This window comes from Gadus chalcogrammus, chromosome 11, assembly GCF_026213295.1.
Source record: "Gadus chalcogrammus isolate NIFS_2021 chromosome 11, NIFS_Gcha_1.0, whole genome shotgun sequence".
Lineage (NCBI taxonomy): Eukaryota > Metazoa > Chordata > Actinopteri > Gadiformes > Gadidae > Gadus > Gadus chalcogrammus.
Genome location: NC_079422.1, coordinates 17,868,445 through 17,889,250, shown reverse-complemented (window position 1 = coordinate 17,889,250; position 20,806 = coordinate 17,868,445). Strand labels below are relative to the sequence as shown.

The 20,806-nt window shown below is 43.3% G+C and overlaps 2 protein-coding genes across 2 annotated transcripts in view; both read right to left on the bottom strand.

Moving 5' to 3' along the window:
• Positions 1 to 20,806, bottom strand: part of cdkal1 (CDK5 regulatory subunit associated protein 1-like 1) — a 367,816-nt gene that overhangs the window by 44,657 nt on the left and 302,353 nt on the right. The window lies entirely within an intron of this gene.
• On the bottom strand, positions 13,358 to 17,944 carry sox4b (SRY-box transcription factor 4b). The gene has a single exon (XM_056602206.1). The coding sequence runs from the start codon at positions 17,323 to 17,325 to the stop codon at positions 16,075 to 16,077; it is 1,251 nt and encodes a 416-aa protein (XP_056458181.1). The 5' UTR covers positions 17,326 to 17,944; the 3' UTR covers positions 13,358 to 16,074.

Here is a 20,806-nt window from a genome sequence, read left to right as displayed (position 1 = left end):
TATTTTCCGGACTATAAGTCGCGGTTTTTTTGTAGTTTGGCTTGCCCTGCGACTTATATTTCGAAGCGACTTATATGCCAAAATTGTGCGTACATAATCCTCGGCCGCAAGAGGGCACCGTCATTCATTAGGCCTACAACTGAACGCTGCAAGCCTACTGCACCACCGAATAAATTATATTCTCGTCCTCAATGTCCTCCGGTTCAACCAAAGCTACCCCAGCCTTAGCTGCAATTTTGTGCAACATAGCTGTCACACATCACAGCGCATGACTTGGCCGGCGAAAACTGGAGCCCTCCGCTGGACTTGTGAAGGCATCTGACCGCGGCGCATACGCGTCCGGTGGAATCCCGGTGTCACTGAATTCGGTATACTCTCAGAACTACGAGGGACCGACACACCTATATTGCTATTGCAATTTCATTCAGTCTCTCCAGACTAAACGTTCTTGTTTAAATGTTTAAAAATAAATGCGACTTATACACCGATGCGACGTATATATGTTTTTTTCCTCGTCATGGAGCATTTTTTGACTGATGCGACTTATACTCGGGAGCGACGTATAGTCCGGAAAATACGGTATATATATATAAATAATCACAGGGGACTTTAGAATTAGAATTTCAAGGGTTACTTTTTCACTGCATGTCTCTAAAATAAGGTTATGTTGCCATAACAACAAATCTCACTCAAGCCACTGGTTATTAACTGTGTAATTTGCCTCTGAATGATTGCAAAAACATACAGATGTAATTGCAGAGCTGTGTTCAAACCTCCCCTAACACGGAAAGAGGATTTTGTCTATTTTATATATCCTTTGCATCAAAAAAAAACTCTGCCCCCCCCAATTAACCAACGCAGCCATCTGTGAGCTAACCATGTGAAAGCGTCAGTTGGTTTTCACGTGCGAGCCATCGTCTCGGCTGTGTCCCCTGTGGGCCGGGGTCGTACATCGGAGGCCATCTTCGTTCAGTGCCATTATCACGGATTAAAGTGTCATGTAGTGACGCGAGGGTAGCGTGTGTCCACGGCCATATCGCGTACAACCCAGTGTGGCAGCCGCAAACTGCTAACCCTTTGGAAGCTTGTTATCTCTGGCTACTGTAAATGGATGGGATCCGTCTCGTAAAGGCCTTATCTCACTCCATCCCGCCACAATCTCCCTCATGACGGATCCCATTCAGTACCGGGCCCTGGACTTTAGCTATTACAGTTATTACAGGAGCTATTGGCCACAGTAAAAAAACATAAAAAATAAAAGCGTTGGCACTATATTGCTACTGATTACAGAGCGAGAGGCCATCTATACCCTGCGCTCGCCTGTAAATACCGTATAGGACGATAAAGCCAGCAGGCGTCATAAAAAATAACAATTATCTGATATTGTGGACCTAAAGGCCTTCTGTCTCTCCGTACCGACGTGTCAACAAACTCATCATCGTTTGACTGCAGTCAGGGTGACTCTCGCTCCTAGCAACATGACGCTATCTCACATTACATAGATGTTTCATCGGCACAACAGAACCGCCACAATAAAAGCTTTTATAAAAGGGCATTTTATATCTGTTTTGATGTACTGTGAAAGAAGTCTGGCTTAAGGGCATTGTGAGCTTAATGGATATTGGCTGGAAATAAACACAAAGTAAAAAAACCGAGAGCTGCAAAGCATTGCATATCAACACAAATCCATGAATTCCAAACAAAGGCATAATTTGCTCATCCATTTGAGGACCTCTTCGTCAGTCATGGCGGACCAACAAATGCCTCTGGGGGGGTCGCGGTGCTTTTGTGTCATCCTGTCTCAGGTAAATTAATGGAGCAGGTTAGCACACCCGCATGGAGATAGAGGCTGTGGTCCCCTTTTAGTGCCCTTTACCAAGAAGCTTTTGTGCTACTTCTTGTGAAATATGTGCACTCATAGAGAAATGCACCTGCGAAAAAAAAGAAAAACAGTTCATGGACATATTTTTGCCATCCTTCATATACCCTATGGAAAACCTGAAACATACCACTCGGTTTCAGCAACAAACTAAAGCAAACCAATTCAGGCTGAAATGCTATTCTTTGTGAGAAAATTAAGATGAATCACATTTTTCACATAAACTAAAATTGCAGATGACCAGAGGTGTTTACATTCCTCGCCAGTGGAGTTATCTGTGTGCTCGATTTAATAATAGGAATGGTACTTCTCCATCATTCATCAGAATGTTAATAAGGAATCGCTCTCAATATTGAGCCACGGTAAACACAGAAGAGAGACCACAGCGATCGAACACTGCTGGCATTATTTGTCCACAATGTGCCTTCTTATTTAAAAAAGGTGTGTGTGTGTGTGTGTGTGTGTGTGTGTGTGTGTGTGTGTGTGTGTGTGTGTGTGTGTGTGTGTGTGTGTGTGTGTGTGTGTGTGTGTGTGTGTGTGTGTGTGTGTGCGCGTGTTTTTTTCTCTTTCCAGACAAATCCTAATGTGCCAGGAGATAGATCTGTCATAAAAGAAAACATTTCTGACACAGTCTGTCTGTCTACAACACAATGATATTGGATGCCTGTTTATTGCTCTGCGTAGGTGTGTGTGTCTGTGTGTGTGTGTGTGAATAGAAGATTTGCCTTTAGGGGGGAGGGATAAGCAGTACTTGCTCAGACAGAGGCATGCTGTGCATTCATGAGGGCAACAAGTAAACTCCTAATTCCCAGACAGCCAACTGGCTACAGGATATGACATTGTTTTATCCACAAAACAAATACAAACGCCTTCTATCTGTGCCAGTCAGAGGAGAAGTAGTTAATTAAATGATGTTTTGATCTTTGTTTTATGCATTTGTTCTTTACACGGCTGACTCCTCGTGATCCATGTCTGCTGTGATTTAGGACCATTGTTTTTCAACCGGAGGCGGCCTTACTTCTATTCACACGAGAAAATATGAATGCAATTATAACAAAACCCACACACAATTCACAGAAAGTGAAAATGACACAAGGAAGCCAAACCAGTTCTGTTGGCAACAGGACAGAATAGGTTGTCTATAGAATAGACGGATTATAAACGGAAATTAACTTTTGTCCTTGTCAGCCCATGTGCTCAAAAAGACCCACGTTTCGGACACGTGTTCGCCATTGGGGGTAGCATTGTTTGGGGTCCTCTCAATGAAGCACTCTGGCTATCCCACATATCAAATGAAAACCTGAAAGAGCAATTAGCATGGCTCCCAGGTCCCTCTTGGCCCTGGTCCCACTCCACTAGCCTGTTTTCCTTGTGTATGTGTCATATCATGGCAGCCAGTGTTGTTTGACACTATCTTTTGAAGGCAAACTGGTTAAAGAGAGAGAGGGACACAGAGAGAAACAGAGAGAGAGAGAGAGAGAGAGAGAGAGAGAGAGAGAGAGAGAGAGAGAGAGAGAGAGAGAGAGAGAGAGAGAGAGAGACAGAAACAGACACAGACACAGACACAGAAACAGACACAGACACAGACACAGACACAGAGAGAGACAGAGACAGGGCCACAGGGAGAGAGAGACAGAGAGACAGAGACAGACAGAGCGAGAAAGCTTATAGCCTTTCCACTTTCAATTAGTGATAGACCGTTGCTCAAGGGGAAATTATCACCTTGTGGTATTCGGCTAGACACCATGTATCTAAGTGTATTATTCATTATACAGTTGCAAGGCATTCATGACTAAGGCCGGCTTCAAAGTGATACGGAGATAAGTGAAGCCACAGGCGCCCAGTACTGCACCAGAAGGGGCAGCAAAGAGCAGTGAAACTCTCGTAATGAAAGACGGTCTGATCTTGTGAGGAGAGTCTTGGGAATCGGGGAGCTCTAGCCGAAGAAGCGGACCAAGCTAAGCACACCCCGGGCACAAGACTTAAATAAGAGAGTGAATATTTGCCTCCAGTTCACAATTGTCCTTCAGTTATTCTTATCTTATGCAACAGGATTAACATCATATGTAATGATTACAGACACTGGGCAAGAGGGCGAGAAAAAGAGGAGAATTTCAAGTCCCCTTCAGGGATATCTGTGTATTTATAAACATACACACAGAAGACGTATGCCTCCAAACTATACAAAACCCAAATTATGTTCCACGCCTAAGGCGCGGAACTTAATCAGATCTTTCCTACGGGTGACCGTAGTATGTCTGAGTAAATTAAGGCCTCGGTTTATTTAGAGCAAACATTACATCTTGAGATCTGCTTACAGATAGGCCAAACAGTGTCTTGCTGATTACAACTCAAAAGCAATGAGATACGTGTCTGAGCTGTAAATGACTGTAGGCTTCTCATAAGAATCTAAAATATGATGCAAATCATCTGAGTGGATACAAATACTCATACAAAAATGAACACAAAAAATATATATATACATGGCCGCAATTATTTCATTTCATTCCCTGTGTCCGAGGGGCAAAAAATAATCTGGTTTAAACTGAGTCTTGTGGCTCATGGGATAGAGGAGATATACTCTGACGCCAAGGGGATGAACATTAGACACCATACAAAGTCATGCTGCAGTGAGACACTTTGAACCAAACACTGACGCATTAACGACTAGAGTGGCGATTCAGAACATCATGGGAGAGCAGAACGCCCCTTGGTCCAAATCGCATCACCGATACAGAATGTGATGAAGCACGCAACGGCACGTAATATACGGAGGTGCTGGAAGGACTTGAAGCCATTTGTGAAGGCCATTTTCAGCTGCTCACACATTAGTGTTAGCATTGTCACACAAGGCCAGATGTGTCTGTTAACAAACCCCAAATGACTCTTGTTAGCTTGTTACTAAACTACAGCCGCTCCAAGATGAATGGGTTAAGTGCTTAGACGTGATAAATATTCAGACAAGCAAGACAACATGATTGGTAGCAGGGCAAGACGTAAGGGTGCGATTCAGCGATCAATATTAGCAATGAACATTATTAATTGTCCCAAAGTGCCAAAGTCTGAGTTGTAAAGATGGCGTGTGTCCAGCGGTGTCCAATAATGGGCTCCGTGAGCTCACTGAAGGATGTGGTTACTGGAGCACTGCCTGGAGACTGTTTGGTTTAAACATCCCATTCAGATAGTGTGCTGGCTGGCTACCATCAAGGGGACAGTGTGCTATGTCTTGCTCATCAACAGCATGTACAAATTCACGCACTGTCATTATTATGTATAATGATATATATATGATGTGTAATAAGAAGAGTATAAGCAGAGAGAGTATGGACTCTGTCTTGCTCATCAACAGCGTATAACAATTCACGCATTATTATGGAAAATTATAAATATATTTATATATGATGTATAATAAGAAGAATATAGGCATAAGTATGGACAATACCAACTTGTCAGACCTGTATGTGGCACATGACTCTCGTTCCATCTCCCTCTTAATAATAATCATCAGCATCCCTGTTTTTCCACATTTTCAAATTATAACTATTAAACCTTAGGGTGACAATCTGTTGTTTTATTGAGTGTAGTAAAGTGATGTGAATTTAGGTGATGGTAATAATAATAATTGGTTCAACAAGGTATAATAATAACAAACAATAGAAATGTTTGATTTAAAAGAAAGAGCATCCATACGTGTTCTCCTCATATCAGCATGTTTTGCCAAACATAAAAAAATCTGTCTATGTGAGGCAGCGTGTGGTTGTGTGTCGGTGGACTCCGAAAAACAACAACAACAACGCCAGCATCCTTGGATCAAATGAAGCGCGTGCAAAGAATGTTACCGACCGTAGAAACATGTGCGCGTCGATGCGCGCGACTGTGGCAGCGACGAGGGGCGGGGCCTGGATGGTGTAACAAACGTTTTCGATTGGCTCTCAATGACATCACTGATAAGGGCCGAGCCAGAGCACCTTGAGTCTCCGCTCTCTACTTCTCCCTTTCTCTCCGTGACGCATGCCCCCCACACCAAAAACACACACACACACACACACACACACACACACACACACACACACACACACACACACACACACACACACACACACACACACACACACACACACACACACACACACACACACACACAACCACACACAGGTTACAATGAGCCTTGCCCATCCAACTGCAAGCATGTGTATCCCGGTTACATTGTTCAGGCATGTTAGTTACCAATTATTGATCTGTCATCGTCTTATAGTCGTCTCTTACTAGGATTTAATTTTGCATTTCCAATCTGTTTAATTATTAAATCTCCGAAATACTTAATTATGGTAGCCCATTATAGTCCAACTCAGGGCCCAGTCAACATCACAGAGACAAAGAGACCACCGTCACCTGCTAAAATCAAGCCAATCAAGTCAACGTTTCTCGGAACAAGAAACACAACATAACACAACTTGTGATAAAATCAACTGTGGAAAGTAAGTTTGTGATCCTCGAGGGGAGCACGCTCGGAAGCGTAGGACGCCTGAGCACTGGAAGCCAGCATAATCCATTACTGGGATGACGTTTAAGATCGCAAGGAAAGTCAGTAGAAGATGTTTTACACCAAACCCAAAACACTTCCAACCGCCATGTCTTAACATTATCCAAATACAGAGAGGTATAGTCCTCAAAACGCTCGCTTTACGCACAGTTCAGCCTTTAAAAACCAGTGGTGCAGTGAGCAAAGTGTGAACGCAACAGCCTGCGTTCGGGCTCCTCGAGGCCCAGAATGACATCACCTACCCATCTCGTAGGCTGAGGAGGATCCATTGCCATGCACCCTGCGATCCGCGGGACTTTAGATCAGACGTTTCAGGTTCAAAGACGTTAAAAAAGCAAGATCGGCACATTTTGTAATCCCCAAATGTCTCCAAGAGTTTTTTAAATCCAAAAGTGTGCGGAAAACGCCGCGCCGGTCTTTAGTGGTATAAATCCTGAGTGAGTTCTTCAAGAGATAGCTGCAGTTGTTTAATCCTAATGGTCGGAAATTGGAAGCCAACTGTAGAGTAGCACCATGAACATAACACTGCAATCTCCTCTCTGTCTCCTCTTTTCCCACAATCTGAAAAGAGATAGAACGAAATGAGTTTCCAGGTAAGTAAATCTAGAAATAAAGTCATGAAAAGTTGTGTGTGTGTGTGTGTGTGGGTCCTACTTTAAAAATAATATTATATATAATAATATTGTGTGTTAACTGTGTGTATGGGGTTGTTATTACAATGATTACTTGTGGAAAGGGCTCTAGGTAGGCCTACTTGAAAATAACTAATCATTTTAAAAAGGGTAACAGATTTTGATAAAATTATGCCATTCATAATAATCCATAAAAGTAAGAAAACGTTTGTATTTGAACTTCAAGGCTACATGATGTACTTATAATCTCATCAATGAACGCCGAAGTAAGGCCAGCACTAGGCAGTGGAATGCAAACAAATGATAGCATTCCACTGTGGGGCTTTTGTCCATATGGGCCAAACAAAAAGAAACAGGCCCTACCGGGAAAAATCATATCTAGGCCTTTTTTTTAATAAGACGAACTAGACGCAAGTCATTCAAAAAACTATTCATCTGAGTAACGCATTCCCCTGACCATGTTAAATAAGCACTAAATATATAGTATTTTTGGTTCATTCAACGTAAGTAGTTATAAGGTGCCCAGACAGTTTGACTTGTAGGAGCCAAAAATAAATAAATAACTGAGGGCATAAAGTTTCCTGAAAACTTCAAATGAAATTGTTATTTTGCCTGAACAATGTTGTAAATTAAAAGTGATTGCAAGAAACAACGCAAAAGTTGTTCTTTATCCGGTTAACGGTGGGATTATTTCGATGTTCTTTGTATGGACTGAGAACAAAGGGATAGAGCCTTAACTGTAACAAAGAGGCTGCGGACACTTTTACCTGTTGCTCCCCACGTCTCCACAACTGAAACAACTTCACATGACTTATTATCAACCAAAAAACTGTCAAATCTGCCATCCATAAATAACTTGTTGAATCCTCATGTTGTTTTATCGACTCGAGTTGAACTTTGCGCCGTTTTTTTGAGTCATTTACCCTGTACACCTGATGGTCGCTCCTCAATCTTCCGAAAAGTGAGTTGTCAAGTTCAGTAGTAAGAACATATCCTGTGCACCCTATGTTACGTTAGTAAAACACCATTTAAAAACTCTTATTGAGTTTTGCCGGCGTGCGTAAATATCGCAATTCGACAACTTCCAGCAGCATCTAACTTCTAACATGCAGCCGAATCTTCTGCCTACTTCATATCCAAAAGATAAAGGCGGGACAAATGAAACAATCATTTCAATTAAAATACAAAAACAGGTTTCTATGGGGTTAAATGAAGAATCGTGCGTAACAAACAACGAAGAAGCAAGCATGCATGCACCAGCATCCTCAAGTTCTCAACGCGCCCCTGCATCAGACAAAGAACGGGATCTCTCCTCTTTCCTCCCGTCTCTGCTTTGTGCTCAAGTTGGAAAGCTGACGCACCAACTATCAGCAACTTTTTATTGGACTTTAATGATCGGCGTTCTTCCAAAAGTACACAGAGATGCACGATATAATTTGAAATAACTCACCTTGGCATCCACGATTTTGCCCGCGACGTCGTATGTGGTGAAAAAGTTTGAAGGGGCGCGCACAGCTTTGTGTTGTTTAGTCCCCTTTGTCTGCACGTGCGAGAGACAGGACTCCTTGGCCGCGCCTTGTTCGTTTTGCTCCGCCAGAGTCCCGCCCTCTCCAAATACAAAAAAATAGGCAAAACACAGGCAAGGAATTCTGTTCGTGCAGAGATATTGATATTCCCATGCAGCGTGCATTTCTTTATTTCTTAATATTTTTAATTTATACTTTTTTTTTTTTTTTTTTTTATTTGTATCCTTTGTTTACCAAGAGCAGCATCTCGCTCCGTTCCGATAGTTTGGCAACAGTTTTGAATATTGACTTAGTCATAAATGCAGTCAATTGAAAATGATTTCAGGCTCGTAAGCATATCTGAGCAACTTTCCTCCGTCCCGCTTCTTTAAACGACTGTGTCAGCATTGTGTCTGAATGGTAATAAAGGTATAATAAAAATATCAATGCATAATAAGGTTTCATCATTGGGAAAAATGTACGTTAATGGATCGATATGTAACTGAAAAACAGCAAGCCGCATACAGCATTATGGGAAGGTTGCTTTGTTAGTTCATTATCACTATGCTCCACCTGATAAAACGGTTCTGAACAGGCGGTGATAAACGTTGTTCATCTATAGTTTTTTAAATGTTATTACCTTCTGAAGTTTGACCTTGAACTTCTAAACGACTATAAAAAATAAAAGACTTGAAATAAGGACAATAGACACATATACAGATGGGCAGGCTGTCAGGGAGGCAGACAGACAAGACATTGTATGCACACAGACATGGAGAGAAACATCCACTCTTCTGACTTCTCTCTCTCTCTCTCTCTCGCTCTCTCTCTCTCTCTCTCTCTCTCTCTCTCTCTCTCTCTCTCTCTCTCTCTCTCTCTCTCTCTCACTCTCTCTCTCTCTCTCTCTCCATCTCTCTCTCTCTCTCTCTCTCTCTCTCTCTCTCTCTCTCTCTCTCTCTCTCTCTCTCTCTCTCTCTCTCTCTCTCTCTCTCTCTCTCTCTCTCTCCTCCCGTATAGTGTACAGTAGTGTTCCCAGCTCTGCTTTGCTTTTATTCCACGGCCCGCTGCCTCTACCTCCCACAACGCATAGTCAGCTGAGCCACGCGTGAGGCCGCATGCCCAACATTACAGCATTCAGCATTCATCATTCATCATCCAGCATGCAGAAGTCAGTATGCAGCATTCAGCATGCAGCATGTGGAATTCAGCATGCAGAATTCACCATGCAGCGTTCCGCATGCAACATGCAGCATTCATGATGCAGCATGCAGCATTCATCATGCAGCATGCAGCATGCAATCGCAGGGCAGCAGGTCAGCCGTTCCTAATGGAAAAACTGCTGCGTCATGCTTCTTCACTCAACGGCGGAATTATTTTCCCCCAATGCGATCCTACTGGTCGTCCATCTGCAGAATATCTGGGCCCTGCTTATATGATCGCAGAGATGTTACAGCATGGTCCAACTGGAAGGAATAGGTTGTATTCAGAGAAGAGCTGAAGACATGAACCTCCATTGTCCCTGTTAAGTAAGGCATTTTTACATGTGTTGGATCCACAAGGATACTTTACAACGTTGTATCATTGAGATGCACCTACCCAATTGCAGTGAACGTTGATCGATACATAGAGGTAGTATACATGGACTATCACTAATGCTTCATCTTGAACCCAGCCACACAATACACACATTCACCCCCCAACACACACAAAGTAAAATCAACAACCAGGCACGGCCACAAGCCAGCTGCCAGAGAGTAAGCGTTTAGGTGTGTTGCTCAAGGGTAATTCGACCAGAGGAGCCAGCAACCCCTGAGGCCAAATACTGTTTAAATCTAGAGATTTGTTCTCATTGTGGGTTACTAAATGTGTTACCTTGAATACTATTTGGTATCTATGCCCATACACATCCTCAATAACATCCTAATATCTATTCCATTATGCATTGCTTAGGGACCATTAATTAACACTATTTAATGGAGTAATAAGCATTAATTGAAAGGTTAACTAACAGTTAACTAATGTGTGTAGCAATCATGTAATACTCGTGTTCATGTTTACTAGCGATATTCATTATTTTTAGGGGTTAGGGTTAGGCCTAACCGTTGACCTCGCACTTACCCCTATGCTCATTATATATAATAATGCTAATCAATGCATTAACAAATGTTAACGTATTGTTAATTAATGGTAACCTTACTCTAAAGTGTTCAGATGTTGTTGTTTTTTATCAATATATCACTGGAAAACAATTACCTGTGCATAATTGTGCACAATTATTTAAGGAGCAACAGACAAATCACAAAAACCATGATCATGAATGAATAACTGTATTGAAAGAAAGATGTGAAAGAAGAAAGAATGTGACAGTGATAGAAGGAATGAGGTCAATTTTGGGGCCTTTTGCAGATAACCCTGATGGTCTTGTACTCAAGACTTGAAAATGATGTGCACCTGCACTAGAGGAAAAAGACTTTTGAGAAACGTCATGCTATAAGGAGAACCAGTTTTGACTGCTTAAATCCGACAAGCTACCCAGCCGAGTATTGCTGTGTCGTGACTCAAAATACCTACACCTGTAAACTAAATATGAATTTCCATACATAATGAGGCACATAATCAACTGAACCTCAAAGTGACAAACGTTCAATTACACACATATGATTACGCTTTGATGATGTTTCGACAATAGCGTACATTGCAGGCATACTTTTAGTTGGTTGCATCCAAAAATGACACGATATATTAATTATTGCATCCTGTGGAAGATGACACAGAATGACAACTAGCGTGATTACATGCACACTATACCCTGATTACCCCGAATAATCAATTTGCGGCAACAATCGCGGTGACAGGTTAGCATATATTTCATGAATGTGATGCTTCGCTCTGTTGTCTTTGTTTTACAGCAGGGGGTATCATGTAGCTCGCTATTCATTAGGATTTAATTAGGGGGATACATTTGGAAAGCTGTGCTACATATGTGTGCCACAACTTACAATTGTTCTTGTTGTTGTAGCATCCATAACAGCAGAAATAAACGAAATATTTTACAAGCTACACTTTGTCATCCGTGGACCGTCCATAAACCAGGTTTAGTACCTGATATAAAACAATAAGCTTAAACTGTCTGATCATCGCATTATTTATATGCATGCGAATGCTGTTAATAAGCATTTGGCACGTGCCATATGAGCAGAAGCTCTCGTTTAAGCTGTAAGATGTGAGTATGCACACACACACACACACACACACACACACACACACACACACACACACACACACACACACACACACACACACACACACAAACACACACACACACACACACACACACACACACACACACACACACAGACACGCACACAAACAAACTCACACACACATTACCATACCATGCTCAGGTATACACATTTAGATACATACACACATACATACAGACACACACACACGTAAAACAGACCATTGCCAGGCATACACATGTAGAGACACACCCACGCACAGACACACATACCTACACCATGCCCAGATATACACGTGTAGTAATACACACACACGCACACACACACACACACACACAGAGATTGACAGACATGCTTGTCAGCTATGCTGGAGGGTCCCTGGGCTGAGCGCTCGCTCGCTCTGCCCCTCCCCTCAGACCAGCAGTCTGTCTGGGAGTGGGGGAGGGGAGACAATGACTGTCTGAACACCAGACGGCAAGGATACAGTACAACAGTCTGGAGTATAGATTAGAAAAGAATAGAACTGAATAGAGAAGAATAGATTTACATTTTATAATAATTCCGTCCAGATTGCATGTGCATATTAATAATAGGTCCTCGAAATAAATGTATATCTTAATTTTCTACCCAGTCTTACAGCATAGCATGGCTTCTGGGTAGCAATGATCACCATTCATATCTACCATTGTGTATGGGCTCCCTGTTGTACCACACACAATGCATGAGGGGCTATATCATGTTCTATAACATGAGAGTTCATGTGTTCTTCGAAGAGGAAACATGATAACGGGATAAGGTGGAGGAGAAGAGGTTGACACCCTTTAAGAGGTGACTGTACAATGGCCATGAAAAACAACAACGTTTTCCTGTATGCTTCGGTTGTTGAACCAAAGCATATTCTATCATTACAGCTTATATGAGCTTCACTACAGGAGAATAACAGTAAACACGTGGCATTCAACGGGTGCTTCTCATGAGTAACCGAGACAGACATAACATTAGCCCTTATTTCTCTCTCTAGGCTCGGTCGGCTCAGAGGTTACGTCATGCTGGGATGCATGTTGTGAATGCTGTGATTGAGTGTTTAGGTCTGCTTGACTATGCGCTACTTCCCTGTTTACATTAGCAGTACATTATAAGTATTACATTATGTGAAACAACACTATAAACCCTGGTATGCTATTTAGATTGCTGTGGGTACACGCTAGCTTACCGGCCCCTTAGGGTTTGAACCCAGATATGTTTTCATTTATAGGCTTGATTGGTGGAATGGGGAATTAGAAATGGGAAAGTAGGATACAAATAGGGCCAGTCTCAAGGGTCAACTTAATTCCAACCGTCTGGTCATTTTAATTGACTATATTGTGGGCTACATTTTGATGTAGCATTAATAGTGCTTCTCGGTCCCACCTACCTCGTACTCGTTTTAACACATTAAGGTAAATTGGAGAAGCATTGCTGCACTAATTACTGAAAACAATATGGATGTGATACTGTTCCCAGAATTACATTTGACTATTTTAGTCTTAATTCATGCGAAACCTGCTTCTATTGCTAGTTATGTTTCATAGACTTGGGAGAATTGGTGTCAATTATGTCCTTTTTCCTTAGTTTTGCTTCTTTACCTTATTCAATGGCAGTTGTGTTTGATATATTTTCTAAATCAGTTTTATGTGGGGTTTGATGGTGCTCGGGTTACCGATTGAAGGGGCTGATATACCCTGTGGCTTCAAAAGGCTCTTGGTATCCAAGTGTTAACCACACATCACTTACCACCGCAGCCAATCAGCGACGGCCGTTGGGGTCCCATGATCAGATGAGGAGTATCGTCTGTCATGTGAGCGTGTAATGCACCTGCCCATTACTCAACAGAGGCCACATAACAAGTCTCCTCAGATGACCACTAAAGCACCTTTATGTGTAATAAATGTCTCTTATTACCGATAATACCAAGGTCATCAAAAAAGAACAGTCAAGCGAGATGTTTTTTTTAAGGTTTCAGTTCCAGCTGATATTTATTTCCTTCCTTGAAAAAAGTTCTGTACACAAGTTTTATATCAACAATCTGACAGGCAGTAAATGGACACAATTTTAGCTGGCATGAGTTTCTCCCTCCTCCCGTCTGTCAAGAAAAGGATGGTTTCCTTTGTTTCTGGCATGATTAGAGACAATAAAAATGAATGTTCTACACAGCATATTGCACACGATGGATGAAAAATAAAGTTAATATATTTAAAAATGCTTTCATATATATATATTAAAAAATGAGTCCTGAACGACCACCTTAAACGTAAGTCAAGGATGTGTAAAAGATAGCAGTTCTAGACAGTGCCTTTCCTTGATAGCAACAACGTACATAAACACACAATCTTTTTGCTTTATGATACAGTCAAATATACAAAGATTGATTCAACATTTCAATGTTTTTCCTCATTTTTAACTCTTTTTTTTTTTAAACACAACAGCTAATAACCTGAATCTGAAATACAAATGCTATTCACCATGCCATAAAGATACTAAAACAATTATTAGCTAATAGTTAGCTGACAAGTAGAAAAGATTATATATTCAAATACAATGAGAAACGCAGTACAATTAATTGTGTGCGGAACTCAAGTCAGCAATTTGAATATGCTTGATGTTATTATTGATGGATAGTTTCACTGACAGACCATTCAATCCAGCAGTTGCCTACCAAATTTTCCAAAAAATGTAATAAAAATCGCCAAGATTAAAGTCCAAATTATAGCTACAATCTCCTCCAATGTTGTCATAGGCAAGATATCTGACAGTTAATACAAAAAAAAGGAGTGGCTGCTCGAGATAGTACTGGTGCTGTTGGAGCACATGTTCCACGGGGTTCAGAGAAAATGTGTAACTGTGCCTTTAAGAAGCAGATTGGAATCGTAAACGTGAATGGTGGACTGATTCAGACTGAAAACCAGCCAGCCGGATCCTTGAAATTAGGAAATCCAATACAGCGGTATTTGTAGGCTACACACCGATTGATGACATCCCCATTTGATATAGATTTGTACAAAAATACACTGAGAAAATAATCAAACTGTTTCCTCTCTTTGTCAATGTCCAAAAGTCTACATTTAAATATAAAAAGAACTCAAAAAGATTGTTTGTAAAACTCTAGCCCTTCGCCTGAGAAGGAAACATGACAGACGGATGTACAGACAAATAGACAAACTGTAAGAAAACACATGACTAGACCATGTATACATAAAATTAAAAAATGATTTCGGTCGAAAATGCTTGGCCCGGTGTATAAATACAACATCCTGTATAAAATGGCATCTGAATAAATGTAGGCCTACACAACAAAGCTCAGAGGATGGAAAAACCGGCGAGGATTTCTCTATAATAGGCTATCTGAAATAAAACATTAAAGGAATAGTTTTGGTCCTGAATTGTAGAGAAAAGTGTAGGCTATAAAGTTCAGCACAGATTTGACGTTGCGTTTGAATCCTGAAGTTTTAAGAATTGCAACAGCTGGTGATTATTCCCCATGTCCTTTGTAAAGAGAAGAACAGAAGAGCGGCGCCATCTACCCATTTAAATAACCCTAATACTACTTAGAAGAACTGCTCCACAGTCAGAGGAGAACCCCCAGCACACAAGAACAGTAGTCTACCATGCGTTTTTTTGCTTTGACAAAATATCGGACTTTTTAAAAATGTCAACCCACCTTGTCTCACACAAATCCACATTAGGTGACACCATTTAAAAACCGTTTAACAACTCGTGGACTCGTGTCTGTACCTCTAAAATCATCGTGAAGTTAAAGTTCGTTTTGGCGACCGTGTGAGTATCTGAAATGTCCCTTTTTCCACCAAGGCGGGACGGTCCCGCCTTGCCATCAGTTTACGTGCAAATCAATCACAGTTGCTCAGTTCAAAACAGTTCAAGACAGAGTCTTCTTTCAATAGGAACTCTGTCGGTCCTAATCAGGCGTCAGCCGCCCACAGACATTTATTCTTCCTCCCTCCTCTCCCCTCTCCCTGCGCGTACTTCTCCCGAGTCACACGCAGTCCACGAATCCGGGAAAAAAAAGAGGCGAAAAAGCAACTTAATCGCCTTCATGTTCGCCTGGTGGTGGCGCGACTCAGGCACCCCAGTGGTGGGGGAGACAGGCGGTCAGGGTCGCTGGTCGTCTGGTTGGGACAGCCAACTTTGTTACACCCCCAGTCCGCTCGGGATCCCAGTTGATGGTTGATTTTTTTGCTTACAAGGTAATAGGCTACTTGTGTCGTTGCGTTTGTTTTCAGTATGTGAACACCAGGTTGGAGATGGTCGACTCGAGCCAGTCCCCTGAAATCATCTCGCTCACCTCGGGCGTGCAGTAGTCGGGGAACTCGAAGTGGGAGCCCCCTGAGCCGGACTCGAAGTTAAAATCCAAATCCCTGTCCAGCACCGAGGAGCCGAAGCTCCCCAGCGACATGCTGTCGAAGCCGGGGCTCGGGTTGATGTCGAGCAGGTCGTCCTCGAACTCCTCGTCCTCCGAGGAAGAGGAGGAGGAGTGCGACGAGGCGGACGAGTGGAAGCCGGAGGGGGTAGGAGAGGCAGCCCGCCGGTTGGCGTATGTGTGGCGGCTGTGTCGCTCCGAGGATGCGCCCACGCTGCCACTACTCACAGACTCGCCCCCTTCCTCCTTGCTGCTGCCCCCGTCCTCGTACAGGCTCAGGGGGTCGCTGGAGTCAGCCGAGCTGCTGAGCGTGGGGCTGGCTGGGACAGCGACCGACGACGCGGGGCTAATGCTGCCCCCGTTGCCAAAGACGTATACCCTCTTGGGCTTCTTGCTGTCTGGGATCTGCTTGGCTGTCGAGGAAACCGATTTTGACTTGTAAAGAGAGGAGTGGTGGTGGTGATGGTGGTGGTGGTCCGACGAGTGTTCAGTGGAGAATTGGGATGCTTTGGTGTTGTTGTTGTTGTTGCTACTGCTGCTGGCAAAGTGTGATTTGTGGGGTTTGCTGCTGTTGGGGGACTTAGATCCGTGCTTTCTTGAGGCGGATGACTTAATGCTGGTGTTTCCGTTGCTGGAACTTTGTCTGTCTCCCTTCTCTCCGTTACCTGGTTTGGAGGCGCTTGATTTGACCTTCTTCCTGGGCCGGTATTTGTAGTCGGGGTAATCAGCCATGTGCTTGAGCCTGAGCCGCTCCGCCTCTCGGATGAAGGGGATCTTGTCGCAGTCTTTGAGTAGTTTCCACCGCTTGCCCAGCCTCTTGGAGATCTCGGCGTTGTGCATGTCTGGGGACTGCTCCATGATCTTTCTCCTCTCGATCTGCGACCACACCATGAACGCATTCATGGGTCTCTTGATGTGGCCGCTGGGAGTTTTGCACCACGCTGGGTTCTCTCCCAGTTTGTCTCCAGACGAGGAGGCGACAGAGCACGGGGAGGGAGGAGAGGCGGCCGAGTCCAGGTCCATGCACGCCCCGGAGTCGGGGCTGGAATCCCCGGCGAAGAACGGCACTGCCTCGGCGGTGCTCTCCGTGTGGCTCATTTTCTGCACCATGCTGCTTAATTACACAGGAAGGCTCAGAGCTTACGCTCTCTCTCTCTCTCTCTCTCTCTCTCTCTCTCTCTCTCTTTCGCTCTCTCCACTTCTGTTTCTTGGTCCTGTGTTCACTTTATAGCAAGCTCAGCCCTTTTCCGCTCTTCATAGACGGGACTGAGTGTGAAACAAAGTGAAATAGAAATGATTCAGTCCTGAGAGGTGTTCTTGTTTGTGTTTTTTTTCTTCAGTCCGATATAGTCTGTGAAAATCCTCCTACACGCTTAAAAAGTACAATTCCATTATTGTACGCGTGCTTGTTGAAAATGTCCACTTTCCACACTCTGTACAGTGTGCCGGTCTTGCGTCTCATGAAGTCTGTTCAGTCGCGTGCGACTGAGTATATGCGCGCACCACAGCTGCCGCGCGCAGACTGAGTGCCACACTGTGCGCTCTGGCGGTGAAAAGGCTTCCAAGTTTCGCGGGAAGTGTGTAAGGTAACTGATATTCTCTGCATAGCCCTGTTCTCTCTGCTGGAAAATAGACTGAGAGTAGGGAGAGTCACAGAGTGTTTCAAAAAAACAAACGCCAGTTATATTGTCCGCCTTCCATCTGCAGTCGAGTTCAGTTTCAAGCAGCCTCCAATTTCTCCCCTGCTCAGCTTTATCCCTTCCGAAGATACAACAGCGATAAAATTCGACCAATGAAATGCTGTTTCTACCCTGCTTCGGTGCCAAAACACGCCCCCTTGCCGCGGATTGGTCGAAAAAGGAATCTAATAATAATCAGCGCGTGCAATGAGGAGCCTCATGTCTGACCTCATTCCAGAATACAGCGATAAACTTTAGTTTTTTTAAAGAGACGTTGGCTTCTGCTGTGAACCTTTTTCTTTCTCTCGCCACCAGCCCATGTGTATGCCATTAAGTTATTGCTATATAGGATCCGTGACGACTTTACCATATGGAAACTTAACATTGAGTGCAATTTGAGCCCTGTTTATACAATTATACTGGCCCGGGTAATCCAGTAATACGAAACATGCACCTAAACATTAACCCTTTCCTGGGTTTAGTTTAGCGTGTTTATTAGACCATCGGGAATACTTTGGCGTATTTACAGCACCGATATCTTATAGCCTAACGTAAGACATTGTGCAGCGCTTCAAGTGCACACGTTAACTAGTATAGCGCATACGCAATTTATGTGTTTATTATATGTGTCTTATTTTTTAGACGTAAGCTATTTCTTGAGACGGCAAAGTGTGCGGAAAGATTCGCTCAGGCTCTGGAGCTGTACGGCAGCCTCTCTCGTACTATATCCCTCCCTCTCTCCTCCTTCTGTTTTATAAGGCGGGACTGGACACGAGGCAGGCGGGCTTTTGTCACATAACACACGCCCAGTCCTCCTCACAGCAGACACAGGGAGGAGGGGAGAGGGAGGGAGAGGGAAGGAGAGAGGCAGAGAGTGAGAGAGAGGGGAGAGAGGCAGAGGGAGGTGGAAGAGAGAGGCAGAGGGAGATAGAGAAAGAAGGAGAGAGGGTGGAGGCGAGAGAGAGAGAGAGAGAGAGAGAGAGAGGGGGGGGGGGAAGAGGAGGGAGCGAGAGAGGGGAAGAGAGAGAGAGAGGGGGGAGAGAGAGGAGAGAGAGCGGGGAAGAGAGAGAGAGGAAGAGAGAGAGGGAGAGAGAGCAAGGCATGTAAACTCCCTTAACTCAATGAAATCACTCCGAAGAGTAATATAAACAAGAGACCATGAAACCTATAGACCAGCTAAATATTACGATAAACTACACAGTTCACCTGCACATTGTAACCATTTATTTACGATGGGAATCTTAGGTCTGTACGCCAACAAGCAAATGTTTCCCCATGTGCAGACATCGTTTATTTTTCAAGTCAGAATATCCTGATGGATTGAATTGGGCGAGGGACGTTAATGTCCACGGACTTTTACTAAGTTAGGTTGAGTGCACTGCTATAATAACTTGAATTTAATGACATAATTTATTATATTGTTATTCTGTCCAGAATACGCGGCCCGAGCCAACAGATTAATTGGCTTTGCATGAGGGAAATGTGGGCTACGCCTCAAACGGCATGTATTTTATATTGTTCCTTGTATTGTATATTGCCGTGCTGTTTCCCCGCACATGTTCATTTATGTAACATATTCGTCCTCTACAACCTGCATCACAGAGATTCGACGCTTCGCAGCGAACTTGTTGTTTGTCTGCCGCTAGATGGCGTCGCAGAACCAGAGTGGACTATTTCCGAGGTTAGTCGAAGAGGCTTTTACATAGGGTAACAGGGTTCAGATTGAGCATACAAAACAGTAACAAGGGGTGGATTACATAATGTCATTCCAAAGCGGAGGCATCCAAGCATGGCAGTAATGCTATAGTGCACATGGCCATCTATGTGCATCTGGTTGTGTGTGTGTGTGTGTGTGTGTGTGTGTGTGTGTGTGTGTGTGTGTGTGTGTGTGTGTGTGTGTGTGTGTGTGTGTGTGTGTGTGTGTGTGTGTGTGTGTGTGTGTGTGTGTGTGTGTGTGTGTGGTGTTTAAGGTTGCTCACTAGATGAGACAATTAAACATGGAGGCCAGAGTTTGTTGATACAATGTAAATTGAAATACAGTGAATGGAAATGTAATAAATAATCACACTTCTTATGTAAACAATGAAATGTAAAGTCTGAAAGTGAAAATTTCAAATAGGAAATGCACTTTTTCTTAATATATCAAAACATTAAAGATGATAAATATATAGATAAATAGATGGTCAACGTTAAGAAAGTAGCAAATTAGCATGAAAAGGAAAAATACACCCACTACTACACTAACGTTAAAGTGGATGCAGTTCACTGGGCACAATTATCTTAAAGTCACCTCTGCAGTTACTACAATTCTAGAAGGAAGTAATTGGGCTCCAATTTGTGTGGCCACAGAGCAGAACTACAATGGAAATAAGAGTGTTAACTAAACTCACAACATTTCAGTTCATTAAATTCCTATGAATCAATGTAGCTTACACTACATGAAGTGTCCTAACAGTATGTGTTTGTGTGTTTGTGTTTTTCCGTTTTAAAAGGGTTGACTCTCCATTTGGCTCGATTGGCCCAATCCGCAACTGTACTGCAAACTATCCTTCTGCTGTTGTTAGGATATAGCAACAACTGGAGGTTATGGTCTGACCAATCCTGGAGCCCCTCAGAGCTGGTTGCTAGGCACCTGGCCAGGAAGGATTGTGGGATAGGCAACCAGGGTTTTTATTCAACAGGCATACCAGGGGCAGGTGTCCCGTACAGCTCTATTCACTTCCATTCTGGCTCTGTGCTGCTTCCATCAAAGTGGACTCCTTAGTTAACCTGAATAGACCTCCCCCTCTCACTCATCCCCTCCACACACACACACACACACACACACACACACACACACACACACACACACACACACACACACACACACACACACACACACACACACACACGCGCGCGCGCGCGCGCGCACG